Below are 23287 nucleotides of genomic sequence, written 5' to 3' on the forward strand. Positions count from 1 at the left end.
TTTTTCTGGTGCGCACAAGATGGTTTAAATTTATGTTATTTCTGTCGATGTCTCTTTAGGGGCTCCATAATTGGGCGAACAAAATAACGCAAAATTAAAAAATATTTCTCTTGGCGTAGAACGGCCAGCCAAATTCCCAAAATGCGCAGCAAGCTTTGGCGCTGCCAAATACATTCACTTTTTCTTGTAAATTTTTCTTTAAAAATAATCCCTTGTTATTCTTGATTTTTTAAATTTATAATTATGTCTTTATTATCGCAGCTGTCGCTGTGAAATGGTTTTAATTTTACTCTAACCTCTGAATGTTTAAGTAGAATCATTGTGGATAAGGATCTTTTGTCTTTTTTTCTAAAAATATCTGAAGGGAACAAAATAAAACCTTGCAAGTTGGAGTGTAGATCTATCGGTTTCAATATAAGAAATTTAGAGAGCTATTAACGATATTGAATTCAAAACGTGGGCTTGATCAAGAACATCTATTTTATGCATTTTCAATACATTCCCCAACGTATGCTTATGTTTGACATGCACTTTTTTAAAGTAATGAAAACACTAATTTTGTATTAACTAAATTCTGTAACAATATTAGAGGGTTTTTGCTGTAATTACATTCAAAATCCGTTAGATGACACCGTTTCTCAGTTTACGACTTTTCTCCCTTTTCAGAATTCTCTGTTTTAATAAATATTTTCAAGAGAGCGGAAACTCATTTTCTGAAAAATCAAAAACTAAAATAAAAATTCTGTTTTTTTAAAATATCAATTCAAACAAAGGAAAACATTTTTGAGAGGATACCAACGCCGACGGCTGCAGCTTGTCGATCAAATGGGGTCACGTGACCTCTTTCCAGTCTCATCGAAGTCGTCTCTGGACCTCCTGGTCCTGTTTCTAATTCTGGTCGAAGAAGAACGATGGGGATCAGCAGCAAGATGGTCGCGCTGTGCAGCTACGAGACCACGAAGCTGGTCCGCATCCACAGCGTCCGGCTGGGTTCGCTTAAATGGACTTTGAACGCAACGGTGCTCCTCGTTATATGGTGACGTCACATCATTAATTCCTTCAATTTCCGTACCGCGCATCCTCACGAGGGTCACGGGGTTGCTGTTTAGACCATCCTGGCTAACTGTGGGCAGAAGGGACGTCGTTATAATGTAGTCCTCATATTTGGAAGCAACTTTTTTATTTTTATTTTTATTTTGGGCTGGACAATATGATTGCCAGCTTTTTGAGTGAGTCGCACGTGTACTAACTACAGGTTAAAACGTCAAATTACATGTTTGACTCGCTGTTGCAACCCCTGACATCTCACTTTTATGATCCATAAAAGATTATATTTTATTGGAAGTAAAGGGGAAAAAAATCCCTCTTTACTCATTATTTGTTAAATTTAAGTGTATGCAATATATTTTTTGTTTGAACATGAACCTTAAAGATGCTCTTGACTTTGAATTTTTTTTTTTTTTTACATTATTTTTCATAACCTTGTATGGCATTTTACCAGATTTTGTATGACAATTTGCATCGAAAGTGCTCAGAATGTCATTATTTAAGCCATTTTAGTCGGTCATTTTCTTAGCCCTTTTGAAGATTTCTGATTATCATTATTGTGCAGGGGGCTGGAGCTAATGCATTGGAGTTGGGGCGGCTCAAGTCGATCAGACCAGGACAGTGACTTTTGGTGGCAAACGAGCTGGTGTTGTGCCTCTTGGCTGGCTAGACGGCTCAGTGCGTGGGTGTCAAAGATAAACGTAAAGGGCGTGGTGTACTTGCATGAATCAAATCCATTTTTTTTTCTATAGCCCGCTACAAAAACCCAAAATTTCGTCTAAGTGCTTACCAACAACGACAAACATAATTCATGATACAGTGGGGCAAATAAGTATTTAGTCAACCACTAATTGTGCAAGTTCTCCCACTTGAAGATATTAGAGAGGCCTGTGATTGTCAACATGGTTAAACCTCAACCATGAGAGACAGAATGTGGAAAAAAACCCAGAAAATCACATTGTTTGATTTTTAAATAATTCATTTGCAAATCATGGTGGAAAATAAGTATTTGGTCAATACCAAAAGTTCCTCTCAGTACTTTGTTATGTATTCTTTGTTGGTAATAACGGAGGCCAAACGTTTTCTGTAAGTCTTCACAAGCTTTTCACACACTGTTGCTGGTAATTTGTCCCATTCCTCCATGCAGATCTCCTCTAAAGCAGTGATGTTTTGGGGCTGTCATTGGGCAACACGGACTTTCAACTCCCTCCGCAGACTTTCTATGGGGTTGAGACCTGGAGACTGGCTAGGCCACTCCTGGACCTTGAAATGCTTCTTACGAAGCCACTCCTTTGTTGCCCTGGCTGTGTGTTTGGGATCATTGTCATGCTGAAAGACCCAGCCACGTCTCATCTTCAATGCCCTTGCTGATGGAAGGGGATTTTCACTCAAAATCTCTCGATACATGGCCCCATTCATTCTTTCCTTTACACAGATCAGTCGTCCTGGTCCTTTTGCAGAAAAACAGCCCCAAAGCATGATGTTTCCACCCCCATGCTTCACAGTGGGTATGGTGCAATTCAGTATTCTTTTTCCTCCAAACAAGAGAACCTGTGTTTCTACCAAAAAGTTCTATTTTGGTTCCATCTGACCATAACACATTCTCCCAGTCCTCTTCTGGATCATCCAAATGCTCTCTAGCGAACCGCAGACGGGCCTGGACGTGTACTTTCTTCAGCAGGGGGAAATGTCTGGCAGTGCAGGATTTGAGTCCCTGGTGGCGCATTGTATTACTGATAGTAGCCTTTATTACTGTGGTCCCAGCTCTCTGTAGGTAATTCACGAGGTCCCCCCATGTGGTTCTGGGATTTTTGCTCCCCGTTCTTGTTATCATTTTGACGCCACGGGGTGAGGAGGGAGTTGAAAGTCCGTGTTGCCCAGAGACAGCCCCAAAACATCACTGCTGTAGATGTGATCCGAATGGAGGAATGGGCCAAAATACCAGCAACAGTGTGTGAAAAGCTTGTGAAGAGTTACAGGAAACGTTTGGCCTCCGTTATTGCCAACAAAGGGTACATAACAAAGTATTGAGATGAACTTTTGGTATAGACCAAATACTTATTTTCCACCATGATTCGGAAATAAATTCTTTAAAAATCAAACAATGCGATTTTCAGTTTTTTTCCCCCACATTCTCTCATGGTTGAGGTTTACCCATGTTGACAATTACAGGCCTCTCTAATATTTTCAAGTGGGAAAACTTGCACAATTAGTGGTTGACTAAATACTTATTTGCCCCACTGTAAATAAAAGGAAGGAAAGTATTATACAATAATACTGAAAACCAAAAACAACACATCCCGATAAAAGTCAAACAGCAAATAAAACAATAAAACATAAAATCCGAAAACATTAAAATCCTTAAACAGGCTACCCTAGTCTGGAGAAAAAGAGTCTAAAAAAGTGGGTCTTTAACCTTGAGTTAAAAAGGCCTGGAGTCGTTGTGGTGCAGATTTCAGGGGGCAGGCTATTCCACAACCTGGGGGCAGCAACTGCAAAAGACTCGATTCTCGACTTTCTTGCAAAAGAAGCTGGCCTGTAGAATGAAAAGCACTGCCAGAGTTACGGAGGGTTAAAATCTCAGATAAATAAGAAACCGCCTGGCTATTAATAGAATTAAAAACAAACAGTAAAAGCTTGAAATCAATTCTAAAATGAAGTGGAAGCCAGTGGAGTGATGATAACACACGGATAATACGTTCACGTCTGGGTTAAAAATTGAGCAGCAGCATTTTAAACAAGTTGCACACGAGAAATAGAGGACTTGGGAAGACCAACAAAAAGTGCATTGCTGTAGTCCAGCCTTGAGCTTATAAAAGCGTAAATTGCTTTTTCAAGGTCGTGGCGAAAAGGCTTCACTTTGGCCAAGAGACAGAGCTGGAAAAAAACAACAGAACTAATCTGTTTTTCAAAGTTGAGCCTGCTATCGAATATCATTGAGATTCTTAATGTGTATCTCAAAAAAGGGAGCCAGAGCGCCAGAGTTGGGCTCAAGGGCATTCATCATGGAAGGTGTGCCAAAAGTTATATATTCAGTTTTGCTCTCCTTAAGGTGTAAAAAGTATGTGCTAGCCACTGCTTCTCATTGGAAATGCACTCCTTCAAATTAGTGATAGCAGTTTTTTTGTTGGGTGTCCGGGGGAACAGCTGCAGGTCATCAGCATAAAGATGAAAAAAGATATTATAATTTTATAATATAGTACAATTATTATAATTATTTTTATAATTGATCCAAAAGGTAGGAGATAAAGTGCAAACAGAACAGGCCCTAAAATAGAGCCTTGTGGCACCCCGCAAGACAGAGAAGTTTGTGAGGAGCAAAATTCCCAAATCATTACCGTGAAGGTCCTATGTTCTAAGTACGATTTGAACAATTGAAGAATGTTACTACGGATACCTATGAAGTGCTCTAAACAAGATACAAGAACTGTATGGTCGCCTGTATCGAATGGTGCTGTGAGGTCTAGCAAAACAAGGATAGCTGAGTTTCCTTTATCCACAGAAAGTGCAATGTCATTGTGCACTTTTAACAGTGCTGACTCAGTGCTGTGTCGGGCCCCGAAGCCTGATTGAAAATAAATAAATAAATGTGTAAAGTGTGACATCACTGAGTGCACCTTTACGTCTGCAGAGGGATATAACTTCCAAACGCGATCGCAATCACATTAAAAAAATAAAATAAAAATAAAAACACTTGGCTAACACGCTTCAACCAAGGACACACTTCCATTTCGACTAATGCATGAAATGGTTCAAAATATTGGAAACTGAGTAGAGTGCCGCTTTAAGATATGATATCCTTAAACAATAAATTTACAGATGTGCTAAATGGACAAAAGTATAAGATGGACAGTTAAAACATGGCATGCTAAATTGTGGCTGAGGTGCCAACATAACATCTGTTGTTGTTTGTTAGTGGGCTGATGTTGTGGAACAGGAAGTACCAACAATTTGATGGGGTGGTCAGCTCTGTGACTGCCAAGGTGAAAGGCGTGGCCTCCATGCAGCTCCCCGGCGAGGGGGTGACCATCTGGGATGAGGCTGACTACAGCGGACTTTCGCAGGTCAGGGTATGATGAAACTTCTCAAGGTGGTCATCTTCAGGGTTTTTGATGCCTTTCACCATTTAAACTCTTTCTCTGGTCTTGTAACAGACATGGCAACTGAATTTCAGATTGTCTTGTAGTTGAGCTGAGACCAAGCAGAGCCTAAAATTAGCACTTCAATGCAAAATAGATGGCTTCCTGTCTTTTCCAGTATGGCTTCTTGAGAATATTTTGTAGATCTACTCATGACCAGAGTTGGGTAGTAGGTTAACGTTTTACATTTACTGTGTTACATTTACTTGAGTAACTTTTTTAGAAATACGTACATCTAAGAGTAGTTTTAACACGCCATACTTTTTACTTCTACATGAGTAGATTAGTGAAGAAGAAATGCTACTCTTACTCCACTACTTGGGCTACACTAGAGTCGTGAAATATCTCTTTATTGTTCATGTTTTACTTTTTTGCCAGCTCAGTGGCTCTACTAGTTTCAACAATGAGCCGTCGCAACAATAATCACATGACGTCATTCTACTAATCGGACGTAAAAATACAATTACATGACTATAGACAAGCTTGCAGTTGGAAGTCTCATGATCATGCCAGCCTATTCAATTAAGTGGTGTGTTTAAAGTGCATGTGACACGAAAAAGCATGTTTATTTCATAATACACGCAGTATTTTATGCTCCTGAATGATATAGACCGCTTGGATGTGTGTGGAAGCGATCGCTATATTTATTTAGTTTTTTGAATCCCGCGCCATGAAAATGAGTGACTTCCGGCTTCGGTCTTGCATTGAGGAGGAGGGCGCTGTGACGTGTACGGGAGAAGGACTCCTCTTCACTATACAGCCTACTGTTGTGTATGAGGACTAAGGATTCAGCTGATTTTGCGGATTAATACGTTTATTTTTCGCATCACGCCAGCCAAACGGCTGCGGAAAAATCTTGCTTTATGAGGGAGAGGAGTGTGCGCCTTTTTGGAGTTTCAAAAGGTTCCCATTCACCGTGGATATTGGCCAAGCCCTACTACTGTGTGACCATTGGACTTAGGAGGAAGTGAGTAAACATCTTGTTTTGTATTATGTCAAATATTAATACAGCGATTACAAAGTAAACACTACAAACTTTCTTTAAATAAAAGACTACTTACGTTTGATTATTGATAGGCATGTAAAACGCTCTCCTCGTGCACATTTCCTGCACGTTAGCGGCAGCCGCCCTCCTCCGGGGAACGAACGGTAAATTGCTCTCCGCTGGGCGGTTTGCCGATCCGCGAAGACAATCGACAACCCAGTCGTCATGTCAAATAATCCGGGCTAGTTATGTGTGATTTTCCGCTTTGAAGACTTTGAAACATCACTCGGTTCGGGTTAGCATGTCGGCTAGCTGTCACGCCTCTTGGTTTGTTTACCATTCTCCGAAGCCGGGGAAGGGAAATGACATATGTCTGATTTAGGTGTCATAAAATATCGTTTCGGAGGTGCGACAGTAAAGGTGAAGTGGACAGTTTTGACCATTATGGAGTAATTTTGCCATGTCGTCCTGAATAAGTGCATTTTTATTATTTCATATTCCATTTAGCACAAGACTGTTATTTGTCATGACCATGCCATTTATTTAGCAATTGGGGAAAATACTTGGATAAAAAGAATATCCTGTAAAAATATTGAAGTAAAGAGACAGAAACAATGCCATTATGCAGCTCTCTTTGTCGCGTTTTCCTCGTTGTGAATAGTTCCCCCACGACGGGCTGACTGGTCCTTCTCAAGCCATTTATTTAGCTATTGGGGAAAATACTTGGATAAAAAGAATATCCTGTAAAAATATTGGAGTAGAGAGACTGAAACAATGACATTTTGCGGCTCTCTTCATCGCGTTTTCCTCGTTCTGAATAATTCCGCCTCAATGGGCTGAATAGTAAAACCGATGAGCCCAGTCTCCCGCTGATGTCATCCACCTGCTGGGGACGCTCGAGCCCTATAACGGTAGGCGTGACTAACCGGCAGATTAAAAGACTAATTTCTCGTCATCTGCGCTTTGCTAAATTGTTGTATATAGTCGAATTGTCTCAAAATATGATTCTAATTCACATAATAATGCTATTTAAGACTTTTTTCTCCTTTCGTATGCTCTTTAAATCACCACAAAAATTAACTATTTCACTTAGAGTGCTGCCATCAATATTACTCACACGCATGTTTTAACAGTTTTTATTTGGCACCGATAGACCACGGAAGACCCGAGATACGCTAGTTTTAATTTAATGGTAAGTAAATGTTTTCTCCACGAGAGGTCACTCATGCTGTTTTGACGGGTATTGTTTCATTTCTGTAGATTTTTCTAGTAGTTTTTTCTGCCGTGTAGAATCTACTTCAGCTGCTGAATTTCCTGGAAATTCCAGGGATTTTGAATATTTGGCAATAACTACTAAAATGGCTGCTTTGAACCAAAATAGGAGACTCATTTTCCATTTGAGGTTGTGGCTTCTTGAGGCTGTTAACGACAGATAGACACAGCTACTAATGTTCATGTTGCTTCAGTAGCTCAATTTTCCAAATATTCTTGGTGCCTCCTCTGCGCAACCTTTTCGGACATAGCCCTCATTGTTTGTATTGTTCCGCATGTGTGATCACCATGGTGACACATTTGTTGTTCTCCTCTCCAGGACAAGAACTCTTTCTTTGTGATAACCAACCTCATTGTTACTAAGAACCAAACGCAAGGACGATGCCCAGAGGTACTCATCATCATCATAGCGAGCCCTCTGGATTATCAGTGTTGTCACGGTAACAAAACTGACATTTTGTCTCTTAGCCTCCCTCCAGTGGTCGTCGGTGTCAACATCACGAGGACTGCGAGCGAGGCGCCTGGGACCCTCACAGCCACGGTACTGTGACATGACTTGTTTTTGTGACATCATTAATATTTCTGACCTCCCCCAGGTATCCAGACAGGCTTGTGCGTAAGATTCGATGCATTGACAAGAACATGCGAAGTAGCGGCCTGGTGTCCTATAGAAGATAAGCACAAGCCACCTAGGTACTTGTGGACAGCTTCTACTTCCTGAAAAGACTGTGTACTTTTTGCCTGTTACGCTAACAGCCGTGTGTGTGTTTGTGTGTATGCAGGCCTGCTTTGCTGGCATCTGCTGAGAAGTACACGGTTCTCATCAAGAACAACATCCGCTTTCCTGCCTTCAACTTTATCAAGTAATATTTCCTACACGTACTCTTGTACTTACCTGACTTTTTCCGTCAAACATGCAATGTTGGTGTACTAGCACCCATGTTGAGGCCTGTCTGTTAGGAGGAACATCTTACCGGAGATGACGGAGGCCTACCTGAGCAGATGTCAGCATGCGAATGACTCTTTGTGTCCAATCTTCATGCTGGGAGATGTTGTCAAGTTGGCTGGGGAGAACTTCTCAACAATGGCTGTGGAGGTATGAAACAGCACCACTGGTATCATCCTGTAGCTACATAGTGCAAACACTAGATGCTACAATAACAAGTAACCTGCAACTGTCTCCCACAGGGAGGCGTAATAGGCATCCAGATCAAATGGGATTGCAACCTAGACCATCTGACAAGACGCTGCCTGCCTGCCTACTCTTTCAGACGTCTGGATCAGAAGGAGAGCAACAAGACCCTCTCCCCCGGGTTCAACTTCAGGTACCATTCTTCAATCAAAATTTTCCAGAACAGTATTGTTTATATGCAGGGGTGAAAGTGGCTAGAATTTCATTTCGGAACTCCCCGACGTGAAGGTCGCCACGGAGCCAGAAATTTGATATATTTATTTTTCATTCAAAATTTTTATTTTTTTTCAATGATTTGCCAAATAAAACCAATAAAGCAAGAACCCCAACCTCCATCTTCTAATTTTTATTTTCCCTCATTTCCTCACATACTAAATGCCAAATCTCAATTTTAACTACTGAAGAAGATAAGTTAATGTAAACATTTACTTTTTTTTTTTTTTTTTTTTAATAATAAAGATGTAAGTAACATACATTCAGATAAATAAGTACAAATGACATATTATGCAGAGTGAAATGGAATATATTTTTAAGATCGCGCAAATGATGACTTTTTCAAATCATAAGGAAATGAAAAAGTAGCCTAACATAAATGAACAAATATAAGTCCAAAGTGCACATTGACAGCTAAGATGTTCTGAACCTCCCCCTCAGAGCAAATAAAACTAAATATGATAAATAAGCCTCCTCAACTCTTTCGTTGCTCTTAAAAATTTGATCCATTTTATATTTTGCCCTTGTTTTGTCGCATCAATTCAACAAATCTTTTTTTTTTTTTTTTGCTGTTCCACAAAACATGCACATTTGAACCAATCAGAGCTAAGTACCTCTGCTAATCACATGTCAGTATGTTACCCAATTGAACAGTTAAATTAGCCCAGGCATTTTGCTTTGCTGTGTGCATTCGCACATTGATGTGACTCATCATCGTCAGACTCTGATAAGTGCAGCAGCTGCAGAAACCTCCATGCCGTCCGTGGAATAAAATAATAAATATTGGTGGAAACGGATTACGCTACACAAGCACTTCATTATGCTTGTTGTTAACACTTGTGTATGTAAATGTTGGTAGATTGTTTTGTTCTTGGAGATGAAATGCATGTGTGGCACCTTAGCATTATCATTTTTTTTTTTTTTTTTTACATAGCGTTTTGACAGTTGCCGTCATATTTTCGGAGGCAAAGCATTGTGTACTGGAACACCATTCCGGCCCCGAATCTTATACCGGAACTGCGTTCTGGCCCTGAATCTTATACTGAAACTGCGTTTCTGATCATTCTGGCCCACTTTCACCCCTGTTTATATGTAAAATGAATGTCAGATTTTCAAAGTACAAGATGGTGGATGGTGTGGAGAAGAGGACTCTCTACAAAGTTTTTGGCATCCGCTTTGACATCATGGTCTTTGGGCAGGTCTTAACTATTATATATAATACTTTTACTGAAATTATTTTTGATTAGGTAGCTCTTGTATATTTTTCTTCTAGGCGGGAAAGTTCAGCTTTATTCAACTCATTGTCTACATCGGCTCAACGTTATCCTACTATGCTCTGGTAAGATCTACTCACACATCAGATCACGCTATTGACATTTTCACACCACAATTCATAAACTGACACCCCGGATATCCACTTTTACTTAATGTTGAAGTGTTAGTGTCTCGTTTTCTGACTTATGATTGACATTAACTCCTGCCATCAAACAGGTTACCACTAGTATGACTTGGTATTTGATACTTTAATGTTTGGAGGAGGTATCATTTGTGCCTGGTTTCAACATGCGCACAACTGAACTTATTTGATATCATGGTTGTCGGACTTTACACATATTTTAATAAGTGTTTTAATTGGCTTCTTGTATATGGTATGTTACTAAGTAAAGTAAGCAAAAGTGATGGGGTGAAATTCACCGAAGCTCCGGAGCGTGTACTGAGAAATCCAGGAAGCCTTTCATGCAGTGGAATTTGAATCTTTAAGGGCGGGTAATGTCATGAATTACGTTGTGGTTTGGGAAGTGGTTTTGCGTAGGGTTTTGGAACAACTAAATCCTCGGTCAAAAGTTAGGAGACACTTCACCATTCAAGACTATGAGAAAGTGACTCAAAACTATTGAGTGTATATGATTAACATTTACAGTTGGGAGAACAAGTATTTGATACAATGGGTTTTCCCATTGGCAGTGTATCAAATACTTATTCTCCCCACTGTATAAGCTTGCTTTAAGATACCACCAGTGGCGGACCAAATGTGAACAGGGCCCAGGTGTGATGAGTATAAATGGGGTCCCCGAGTGGACAGTCTGACCGGGGGCATTGGAGTTGCTAGTGGATAATTATTCACAGGCCCCTCCACACTTTCGTGGGTCCCTCAAAATGATCGGCTGAGTAGGGGTTTGAGGGAGGCTGAGATATTGAAACACATACACTATATTCTCTGTCTGCGCATCTTACCTTAGTGTTTGACCCTCGCCCAAACACGCCCGCTTACTGGGCCCCCCTAAGCTCCGCCCTGTTCAACATGAGAGAGTGTTTTCCGAGGCTGGTGAAGTTATATCCAAAAAGAGAAATAGGCTGGGTATTTTATAAACATGAATAGAATTTAAAGAGAAGAGCTCATCACATCTGAGAGTTTAAATGACAAAAAAAGTTTGGGCCAGCAGGGGGCGTCTTGTACACATGAAGCCTTAAATAATTAACCCTTTGCCAAACCAATTTGCTAGAAAACTTCAACTGTTCAGGAGGCTTCATTTGGCCGTAAGACTTCCTGTTATACTAGGGAGTTTCAAGTGCTAATGGTGGCCAACTGTTTCAACTCCTCACCTGTACTCACAGACAACTATTCTGATGGACTGGCTGATCGGGACAAGCTCCTACGCGGCCGAACCGGGACAGACCTACTCCGAGAAGAAAGTGGAGTCCATCCCAGACAAAAATGAGGTTTGATATGTTTGACATGGAACATACTGTATTTATTCATCCATTTTCACGAGGCGTTTGTCTTTTTGTGTTTTTCAATGTTTCAGCGTGTTCTGTGCGTATCCTATATGGACGAGGACAACATCCGTTTGGTGAAAATGTCTCGCAAGAAACGCTTGCAGGACGCCAAGACCATTCGTGTTCAGACACAAAGGGTAAGGGTTGAATTAGAGATGTAAAAAGAAGGGAAAGACAAAACAAATGTCTTGGAATACAACCCATCTTTGAATTTATTCGAGATACGAGTTGTGATTATCAGTGTTGTCACAAATTACTTGTAAAAGTAATTTAATTACTGATTACTGATTACACCTTAAAAAAGTAATCTAGTTACTTTACTGATTACTTTATCATCAAAGTAACTAAGTTACTTTAAAAGTAACTTATCAGTTACTTTTTACCAATTTTTCTCCTTACGCTGCCTCAACATAAAAATGAAAACAGAAAAATGTCATCGCATGTAATTGAATTTTTCACATAAGGCTTAATCTTCTAGTTAGCGGTGGCTTAATTACTCGGGGGAGTTGATTTCAACCACCATTGACTCGCTTTAGCTTAGCCAATCCGGAGCCATGAAACTAACAAATCAACTCCAACGACTAATACCCCCGCTAACTCGAAGATTAAGCCTAATGTCAAAAATTGTGAACTTCCCCTTTAAAATAAAGACCTAGTCGTTAAAATTTTGTCTATAAAAGTTGTAAAACAATAAAACAACAAAAATGAATGAAATGAAGAAGACTCCTACAAAGTATTTCATAATGGGTCAAAATTTTCGAACAGGTCATTTGACTAGCACCTTAGAGACTGTCCTTTGAGCCAAAACTACACCTGATGTCACGGCGGGGCACACACGGCTGAACTCAAATGCACGAGCAGAGAGGATTGCAATGTCTAAAAAGTATTTAATTCACAAAAGGAAATGTAAAACAGGCTTCAAAGTACAACACAAAACAGGCAATGGCAAAAACTTATCTTGAATGACGGTGGTGACGTGATGGCCTACTGATCTCCAAAACATTGAAAACGCACTGGCAAATGGCAACAAACAAGAGGAGTATTTAAGGAGTACAGCTAATGGAGAACAGGTGTTGGCACTCAGGTGATTAGGGGAGGAAGACAAAGCTGACTTAAGTGAACACAAAGTAACCTACCAAAATAAAACAGGATATGGAAAGACTAAATCAATGCCGCTGACGGCGGCTTGTAACAGTACCCCCCCCACCAGGTCCGGCTCCTGACGGACCATGCCGAGAAGAGGCAGCACGGTCAAAATCCTTGATGAGGGTCTTGTCCACGATGTAGCTGGCCGGTACCCACGACCTCTCCTCAGGCCCATATCCCTCCCAGTCGACCAAGAACTGACGGCCCCTGCCGCGGTTGCGGGCAGCCAAGAGCTTTCGGACGGTGTAGACCGGGCCGCCGTCCACCATCCTCGGCGGTGGAGGGGGCGCGACAGGCGGCACCAAGGAGCTCTCACACACGGGCTTGAGTCGGCTAACGTGGAAAGTTGGGTGAACGCAGAGAGACCTGGGCAGGCGAAGGCGGACAGAGACAGGTTTAATGACCTTTGAAATGGGGAAGGGTCCCACAAACCTCGGCGCAAGCTTTTTGGAATCTACTCGCAAAGGTAGATCCTTGGTGGAGAGCCATACACGCTGCCCTGGTTTGTATCCCGGTGCCAGACGTCGCCGGCGATCCGCTGCAGCCTTCATGCGGGCGACCCCCTGCATCAAGACCTTGGAAGCAGCCGCCCACACCCGCCGGCATCTCCTGACCATAGCATGCGCAGATGGCACCCGCACCTCCCTCTCGCAGCTGGGGAGCGTGGGAGGCTGGAAGCCCAGGACGCAATGGAAAGGGGAAAGACCAGTGGCAGCTGTAGGCAGAGAATTGTGGGCGTACTCCACCCACAACAAGTGTTCACTCCATGAGGTGGGGTTCTGTGACACCAGGCAGCGGAGGCTGGTTTCCAGGTCCTGGTTGATACGCTCTGTCTGACCGTTCGACTCCGGGTGGTAGCCAGATGTTAGGCTGACCGAGGCCCCCAGGAGGGAACAGAACTCCTTCCAGAACTTGGATGTGAATTGGGGGCCTCTGTCCGAGACGATGTCCGTTGGTATTCCATGGATCCGCACCACATGACTGAGCTGTCTCTTTGGCCGAAGGTAACTTAGACAGGGGGACAAAATGGACCATTTTTGAAAACCGGTCTACGATAGTCATGATTACGGTATTCCCCTTGGAAGGGGGCAAACCTGTGACAAAGTCAACAGAGATGTGTGACCATGGCCTGCTGGGAACTGGAAGAGGTTGGAGTAGTCCGTAGGCTCGCTTTGTCGATGTTTTGTTGCGAGCACACACTGTGCAGGCTGCAACATACTCCTTGACATCACGCCGCAGGCCAGGCCACCAAAAACGCTGCTCCAGAAAATAAGCAGTTCTTTGGGAACCAGGATGACAAGTAAGCAGCGAGGTGTGAGCCCAATGAATGACCTGCGACCTCATACCATTGGGTACATACAGTCGTCCAGGGGGGCAACCCCTGGGTACCGGGCTCGCACCGAGTTCGCGTTTTACCTGGTCTTCTATAGGCCAAGACACCGCTCCGACCACACGGGAAGGTGGAAGGATGGGTTCGGGGTCTTTGGCCATAGGTGTCGGGTCATGGAGGCGTGAGAGGGCATCCGGCTTCCCATTCTTAGAGCCGGGCCTGTAAGACAGAACAAAGTTGAAACGACTAAAAAAACAATGACCACCTGGCCTGCCTGGGATTGAGTCTTTTGGCTGTACGGATGTACTCCAGGTTCTTGTGGTCAGTCCACACGATGAAGGGAACAGGAGCCCCCTCGAGCCAGTGCCTCCATTCCTCCAGTGCCACTATGACCGCAAGCAACTCCTTGTCACCGACATTGTAGTTTTGCTCAGCTGGTGTCATTTTCCGGGATAGGAAGGCACACGGGTGGAGGCGGTTGTCCTTCCCGGACCGCTGCGAGAGGATTGCACCAAGACCCACGTTTGAGGCATCAACCTCCACCACGAATTGTCGTTGCGGGTCTGGTATGGTGAGCACTGGCGCTGAGACGAATGCCTCTTTCAGACGGCGGAAGGCCTCGGCGGCCGGGGGCATCCATCTGAATGGCGTAGTTAGCGACGTGAGCGCATGCAGCGGGGCTGCTACGGTGCTGAAATTACGGATAAACTTTCTATAAAAATTAGCAAAACCCAGGAATTGCTGCACCTTCCTCCTATTGGTGGGCACGGGCCAATCCTGAACTGCGCTCACTTTAGAGGGGTCCATTTCCATCTTGCCAGGTGATATTATGTGACCAAGAAAACTGACTGTGTGCACATGGAACTCGCTCTTTTCTGCCTTCACATACAGCTTGTTTTCTAACAGGGTTTGGAGAACTTGCGCGACATGGTGAATGTGTTCGTCGAGAGACTGGGAATATATCAAGATGTCATCCAAATATACGAAAACAAAGCGGTTTAGGTAATCTCGTAATACAGTGTTTATCATGTTCTGAAAAACCGCTGGAGCATTAGCAAGCCCGAATGGCATTACAAGGTATTCGAAATGACCGGATGGTGTGTTGAACCCTGTCTTCCACTCGTCGGCCTCTCGGATTCTGACCAGATGGTATGAGTTTCGCAGGTCGAGCTTTGTGAAAATTCGCGCCCCCTGGAGGTGTTCAAACGCAGTTGACATTAAAGGGAGAGGGTAGCGGTTCTTAATTGTTATAGCATTCAGTGGACTGTAGTCGATACATGGACGCAGAGAACCATCTTTCTTGTCAACAAAGAAAAACCCCGCACCTGCTGGCGAAGATGACGGCCTAATTATCCCGGATTTTAACGAGTCTTTAATGTAAGTGTCCATGTCTGTTGTTTCTTTGTGGGAAAGTGAATGCATACGCCCCCTTGGTATGGGTGACCCAGGGACAAGGTCAATCGGGCAGTCGAACTCACGGTGAGGCGGAAGCGACATAGCTTTAGCCTTACTAAATACTTCACGCAAGTGATGGTAGCACGAGGGAACATTGTGCAAGCTTTCACCTTTACTTCGGCCGTCCAGTGTCTCAGAACCGGATTCAGGACGAACCGCATTGATCAGACACCCCTTATTACACTCCCTTCCCCATGCAGTAACCTGCCCCGTAGACCAGTTCACAGTTGGGCTGTGTCTTCTTAACCAGGGGAAGCCGAGGACTAATGGGTGCATTGGTGAACTGATTACATGAAACGCCAACCTTTCCACATGGTTGCCTATGATCATGGTTATGGTCTCTGTTCTATGGGTGATTCGTACCAGGTCCCTCCCTGTCAGGGCGCGCGTCATGACTGGGGTGGCAAGGGGGACCGTTGTCAGGTGTAAGGTGTTGACTAGCGAACGGTCTATCAAGTTCTCATCTGCGCCCGAATCTATGAGTGCGTTGAATTCGTGTCTGTATGCTCGAAACGTTAATGTGACGACTGTGGGGGTTCGCTGCGGATAATTAGTTGTGTTGTGGGTTAGGACTCTGATTGGAGGAGACCTAAACAAACGTGACATTATTACCGGGCATGACGGACGCTGATGTCCCTCCTGTCCACAATAAAAACAAAGCCTCGCTCGCAGGCGCCGCTGTCTCTCCTCCTGGGTGAGTCTGGTGCGGCCAATCTGCATGGGCTCCTCGGCTGCAGTAGAGGCTGGTTTGGCCTCTAGCGTTTGGGGGCATGGGTCCTGGCGTGTGAGCGTTGTGTGACGCCTCTCCTTCTCTCGTTCTCGAAGACGAAAGTCCATTCTTGAGGCCAAATCCACCATGGAATCTAGGTCTGCTGGGTTCTCATACGGTGCCAGATGGTCCTTTATGGTCTCAGAAAGGCCTCGACGGAACGAGTCACGCAAAGCTGCGTCGTTCCAATCACTACCTGCCGCGGCAGCCCGAAACTTGATGGCGTAATCAGCCACGCTGAGCCTACCCTGCTGCAGATTCTCCAGAGCCCACACTGCCTCCCTTGTTGGGGCTGCCCGATCGAACACTCTTCGGAGTGCCAAAGTGAAGTTCTCTACCGAGGAGCATGCTGGTGAATGTCTGTCCCACTCCGTGGTCGCCCATTCAGCTGCTTGGCCCGATAGATGAGAGAACATAAAAGCTAACTTGGCAGCGTCAGTTTCATAAACATGAGGCATGAGTCTAAAGTGAAGGTCACATTGAAAAAGAAAGGTGCGGCAGTCACCCTTTTCCCCCGAGAACTTGTCAGGAGCTGCTAGGTGGGGGAGCGAAGCGTGACTGTTCCCAGGATCCAGCAAAGGAGGTACAGGAGGGGCAGGTGGTGAAGCAGCGGCAGACGTGGTGTTGGCCGATGCTGGTTCAAGGCGACTCAGTGTCAGCTGCAGGGATTGAGCCAGCTGCTGGATCTGAAGAGCCACGTTTTCTTGCCCTCCGCGCTGTTCCCGGGAAAGCTGCTCAACCGCCTGACTGAGTGCATGAAGGTGTTCTTCTTGCTTTTTGAGTCTGACTCCTTGGGCGCCCAGAGCGGCCCTTAGCCTCTCGTTCTCAGCTGAGTCCATGTTGGCCAGTGCGTTCTGTCACGGCGGGGCACACACGGCTGAACTCAAATGCACGAGCAGAGAGGATTGCAATGTCCAAAAAGTATTTAATTCACAAAAGGAAATGTAAAACAGGCTTCAAAGTACAACACAAAACAGGCAATGGCAAAAACTTATCTTGAATGACGGTGGTGACGTGATGGCCTACTGATGTCCAAAACATTGAAAACGCACTGGCAAATGGCAACAAACAAGAGGAGTATTTAAGGAGTACAGCTAATGGAGAACAGGTGTTGGCACTCAGGTGATTAGGGGAGGAAGACAAAGCTGACTTAAGTGAACACAAAGTAACCTACCAAAATAAAACAGGATATGGAAAGACTAAATCAATGCCGCTGACGGCGGCTTGTAACACCTGAGGAGGCAAGATGGATATTTAGAATTTCTTTAAACCTAAGCTTTCAAAAGCTACCAACAACAACTGAGCTTGAACTGAGGATTGAACACGAACAGTGTCAAGATGTGTATATGTACAGTATAGGCCAAAAGTTTGGAGACGCCTCAAGGGTGGATACTTTGAGGAATGTAGAATATAAACCCTGTTTTCAGTTATTTCACTTTTTTTTTTTTTTGCCAAGTACATAATTCCCCATGTTCGTTCATAATTTTAATATCTTCAGTGAGAAGTTACAATAGTAGTGAAAATAGATAAAAAGCAAAAATGATGAGGTGTATCCAAACTTTTGTTTCAGAGTCATCAACATGGTTTGCCCCCCACCCCCTCACACCCACACAAAACTACCGTAATTTCCCGAATATAAGGCGCACCCGTGTATAATGCGCACCCCAAATTTACTTGTAAAATCTAGGCAAAATTATTGTACCCGTTTATAACGCGCACCCTAATTTTAGCACCAATAAATAGAAGAATATTAGAAAAAAGAGCTCGTGTACAGATACAGAAATGTCATTTTACTGACTGGTGAAACACAGCACAAGCATAGCACATTGGTAGTTCAAAACATTACCATGAACTGACAATATTTACGGTAATAATATGATTAGACAACTTCTCCACCTTACCAGAATCTAGGAGAAAACGAAACAGATGTGACTTATCTTTTAAAGACTGCTGCATAACTTGCTCGTTTCATCATGATGAATGAATGTTTCTTCCATGGATTGATACGGTAAAATAAAAGTGGGGTCCGAAGTCGGAAAACGTAAAAAGCGCATCACTGTGGACTGTAACAAGAGGAACTATTGTTATTTGGGTTTGAGTTTCCCGAGGGACAGATATAGTCGACGGACACAGGAACTCTGTGTTGTGTTACGTTTGTTATGGTCCGAGTTGCCGAGTTGCAATAAACGTTGACTCAAATGAGTTCAAGAAACTAAATTCTGTGCTTTATGAAGAGTGAAAAAAGCAGAATTTAACACAGACGAAATCATTCGACCAATCAGCGTGGTATTACTGAAACAAGTATTACCGAAACAAAATGGTGACGTCATGTACCGTAATGGTCGGCAACGGATCGCCGCATACGTTTTCTTCAACACAACATGGCCGTGTCAATTAAAAAAAAAAGTCTTTAGATATATATATATATATATATATATGAAATATATATATTTCTGTCTCCATCCATGTACCCGTGTATAATGCGCACCCATGATTTTACAAGTTGATTTTGGGGAAAAGAGTGCGCGTTATATTCGTGAAATTACGGTAAAACTCTGCCTATGGTTACAAACTGTAATGATAAAATGTACGTAAAGGCTGGTTGGCTGTCTTGTTAGCTGTATGCTTTGTTTCGAGTTATGTCGCGTTGTGCTGTAATTCCAAGTGGTTTCTTGAATTGGATGTCAAGTTTTTAGCGGTTGAGTCTTTTTGAGCCAGCGCAAAGTTTGCAGCGCACGGAGATATTTTGTCATCTTTACTGGGCAGAAATGTGAAGTAATGGCTGTATTTCCAGTGTGCAAATGCAGCCGTTTGTGGTATAACTCCTGCCTTTAACTGTTGGCATCCTGACGAGTAGCCCTTGGCCTCGCCGCAGACAGTGCTCACAGGATGGTAATACACGTGACACGTTTTTTTTCTTTTCCCGATGAGAAAACGTGAGATGTGATGTCAGTCCCAAACTCAAAGGAATCGTTTTTTATTCAAAATGCTCTTCGTACATGACCACAGTATTCTTCATTCTACATACATTATGAGGCAACAACAAAATAGTAACGGACAGGCACTAAGGAAACTAACTTTAATCAGATTACTGCGTTGGAAAAATGAATTCGTTAGATTGCTTGTTACTGAACGAAAGTAAGCAGATTACAGTAACCGTTACTGACAACACTTGTGATTATGCTGCGCCCCCCACCCTCTTTTGCAACCTTTTTTCAGTAACAACTAGTATATACACTCTATCACGTCATGTCACCTTTTTAATGTGGTTCTTGCATTTATCGCTTTGACCCTGGTATCATGTAACTGCAGCAAATATCGTGTCAACGATTACACCTGATCTTCATTGCAGACCAGTTACTTAGTGAAATCAAGATATTGGCCCGTAAAATGTTTTTTTTTTTTGCCAGGAGGACATAGGACACATGATGGCCACTCTCTGTCTCCTTCGGGACCCTCAGTCCTTCACAGCTTCCTTCTCCAAATCCCAAGGCCATCCTCCAAATTGGTGCAAGTGTGGTTGCTGCAGCGCCTCCGCCCTCCCGCAGGAGGAGTTGTGCTGCCGGCGCAGCAATGAAGGCGCCTGCGTGTCCACCTCGGTGTTATTCCACAAGTTTGCACTTCAACGCCCCCTCCTGGAGGAACTGCTCCTCTACCGAGACCCCCTCACTCAGACACCGCCCAGCGCAGCCGCTTTACGGCGCTGCGCCTACCGCCAGTATGTGGCCTGGAGGTTTGGCGTCCCACCACCGGACACCCGTCCTGCCATCCCACGCTGCTGTGTGACCAAAATCAGAGAGGCATTCCCTAGCCTGGATGGGCGATACAGCAGTAATGAAGCAGAAATATGACTGAAAAAGATGCTGTCAAGACTTTGTTACTCTTATCAAAAAGCACATTTTTGTATAGCGGACGTTCATTATTTGTTTGTAAAGGTATTCCAGATGTATGCATGGAAGGGACAAAATACATCTTTCTCTGATTATATCTAATCACATTTATGTGGAACAAACTGTTTGTCTTCAAATAATCTGCACTACTAAAGATGTTACCACATCCTCCATATGTCTCGGAGTGGTGACTACAGAAGGTGGAAATGAAAGAGGCAAAGATAAAATAATTCGCCAATAAAAATAATACAGAACACTCGAGTCCCAATAAAAGTAAAATAAATAGTGTATGTATATTGTGTTCTCTAAGGGCAGTGGTGTTGCTAGGGTTTCTTGGGCAACCAAGCAAGAAATCCCTGAGGCCCCCTCTCCATCTATGCACAATGCAAAAATTAGATTTATCCACACATAAATGCACAATAAGTAAATAATGTATAAGGCCACACCAGAAGAAAAAGTTGGCGGACAATATATATATACAGTGGGGAGAACAAGTATTTGATACACTGCCAATGGGTTTTCCTATTGGCAGTGTATCAAATACTTGTTCTCCCCACTGTATATATATATATATATATAACAAATTTTATTGGTTTTATTATATTATTATATAATTTATATATATATGTATGTATATATATATATGTATATATATATATACATATATATGTATATATATACAGGGTGACCCCAAAAAAAGTTTACATTCAGTTGACTGCTTGTTTAAAAGCCATTGAAACATATCTAAATAGGTTGTCATGCTTAAGTGATTCATTAAGGTCACTCAATGCAGCTGGTAATCTTTTGTCTCTACAATTCCTGTGCTTCTGCTGAAAATGAAGAAAACCTTAGCTGTACCTGAATTGCTGCGTGCCGGTCTGACACCTACTGAGATTGCAGCAAATCTGAGAATATCCAGATGTGCAGTCTACAAAGTTAAAAAGAAGCTGAAAGATACTGGAACAGCCTCACGAAAACATGGGTCTGGAAGTGCCGATCTGTGCGGACCAAAAAGTTGATTGACAAGGTGATGTGTGGCCACCCCAGAGTCCAGATCTCAATCCCCTGGATTATAGCATATGGGCAACTGTGGAGGACAGTGCCTGTAAGAAACCACAAACGTCTGTGGCAGCCTTGGAGAGGTCCATTGTCAGATCTTGGGAAAAGATGACAGCATCCTACATAAAGAAGACCTGTCAAGCGTTCCGCAGGCGCCTGGAGGCTGTTGTGACACTTAAGGGAGGACACATTGAAAAATAGAGTGTACGGTACATGTTCTTTACAATAATGTATAATTTGTGATTAAATTGTAATTCTAAGATGAATAAATATGGCATTTAAATTGTATTATGGCAGTGTAAACTTTTTTTTGGGTCACCCTGTATATATATATATATATTATATATATATATATATATTAGGGCTGTCAAAATTATCGCGTTAACGCGCGGTAATTAATTTTTTAAATTAATCACGTTAAAATATTTGATGCAATTAACGCACATGTCCCGCTCAGACAGTATTCTGCCTTTTGGTAAGTTTTACAGCAAGGTTTTTTGTGCTGTCTAACAGCGAACTCTTGTGGTCGCTTTGCGACATGGTTTATTGCTTTCTTGCCAGTTCAATATGGCTGCACGACGTCTCGGGCTGACGCCTACGTTGTAATGTTGTGTTTATATGATTCTTGGACAAGATTTGTCCGTAAGTATGGTTGTTGTAAAGAATGTACATATTATGTTAGTAAGCAAAATGTTATATATTTTTTGTATGAGACGTTTTTTGTTTATGTTTAGTGAACCTGTATAGCGTGCTAAGCTAACGTTGTTGCTAATGCAATGCTTGTGTACTTTTTTTTTGTAGTTTCACTACGGTCTAAAGAGGACAGTGGTTTGAGGCCATTTTATTAATAAATCAGATGAAAAAGGAAGAAGTCTGATTATTAAGGCGTCGTTCACTAGCTGTCTAGCTTTGGAAAAAGTAGACGCTTCAGAGTGAGGGCAGCATAGACAGATTTAAATGACAGTAGAGTGAAATGCCCACTACAGTCCTTATGTACCGTATGTTGAATGTATATCTCCATCTTGTGTCTTATCTTTCCATTCCAACAAATTATTTTACAGAATATATATATAATTTACAGAAAAATATGGCATATTTTATGGATGGTTTGAATTGCGATTAATTGCGATTAATTACGATTAATTAATTTTTAAGCTGTAATTAACTCGATTAAAAATTTTAATCGTTTGACAGCCGTTATATATATATATATATATATATATATATATATATATATATATATACTAGGGTTGTTCCGATCATGATTTTTTCCTTCCGATCCCGATCGTTTTAGTTTGAGTATCTGCCGACCCCGATATTTCCCGATCCGATTGCCTTTTTTTGCTCCCGATTCAATTCCAATCATTCCGGATAATTTTTCCCGATCATATACATTTTGGCAATGCATTAAGAAAAATATGAATAAAACTCGGATGAATATATACATTCAACATACAGTACATAAGTACTATATTTGTTTATTATGACAATAAATCCTCAAGATGGCATTTACATTATTAACATTCTGTGAGAGGGATCCACGGATAGAAAGACTTGTGACTTTATATATTGTGACTAAATATTGTCATCAAGTGTATTTGTTGAGCTTTCAGTAAATGATACTGCAGCCATTCAACCCAAATGCATGATGGGAAGTGGTACCATGACTGTGCGTAGTGCTATCAATTGATATATCTTCTCTGCGTTGGGAAATAACATAAGGTATTAAGAACAAGATCAATTGCTACCTTGCTTCCCCACATTGCTTCCCATGATATTTCTAATTGTAGGGAGAGGGATTGTAAGGCTTTAGCCTGTTAAAAAAAGGCTCCAAAGGCTGCCAAAATTCACTCTACTCATTTTACACTGCCTTTTATCTCTGTAAATGGGTAAAACGGCGCCATTACAGATTGAGCGCGACAATGCGTGAGTGAGTCGTGCAACGCATGCATTAATTGCGTTAAAACGTGATACATTTTAAAAAAATGAATTACCGCCGTTTTCGGGATAAA

The 23287-nt window shown here is 42.5% G+C and overlaps 1 protein-coding gene across 1 annotated transcript; it reads left to right on the top strand.

The window, feature by feature from the left end:
* The first annotated feature begins 833 nt into the window (after positions 1 to 833).
* p2rx7 (purinergic receptor P2X, ligand-gated ion channel, 7) lies at positions 834 to 20675 on the top strand. Its single transcript, XM_057832742.1, has 13 exons — positions 834 to 1036; positions 4964 to 5111; positions 7763 to 7834; positions 7912 to 7984; positions 8040 to 8136; positions 8226 to 8306; positions 8404 to 8539; positions 8632 to 8768; positions 9957 to 10047; positions 10122 to 10187; positions 11465 to 11569; positions 11656 to 11763; positions 19737 to 20675. The coding sequence occupies exons 1-13, from the start codon at positions 912 to 914 to the stop codon at positions 20175 to 20177; spliced, it is 1680 nt and encodes a 559-aa protein (XP_057688725.1). The 5' UTR covers positions 834 to 911; the 3' UTR covers positions 20178 to 20675.
* The last annotated feature ends 2612 nt before the right edge of the window (positions 20676 to 23287 follow it).

The sequence above is a fragment of the Corythoichthys intestinalis genome, chromosome 3, assembly GCF_030265065.1.
Source record: "Corythoichthys intestinalis isolate RoL2023-P3 chromosome 3, ASM3026506v1, whole genome shotgun sequence".
NCBI lineage: Eukaryota > Metazoa > Chordata > Actinopteri > Syngnathiformes > Syngnathidae > Corythoichthys > Corythoichthys intestinalis.

Bases quoted from the DNA above. Each gene is read 5' to 3' on its own strand.
- p2rx7 (XM_057832742.1), top strand. From the start codon at position 912: ATGGGGATCAGCAGCAAGATGGTCGCGCTGTGCAGCTACGAGACCACG. The intron at 8,137-8,225 runs GTACTTGTGGAC...GTGTGTATGCAG, and splicing joins GATAAGCACAAGCCACCTAG to GCCTGCTTTGCTGGCATCTG. The intron at 11,764-19,736 runs GTAAGGGTTGAA...TTTTTTTGCCAG, and splicing joins TTCGTGTTCAGACACAAAGG to GAGGACATAGGACACATGAT.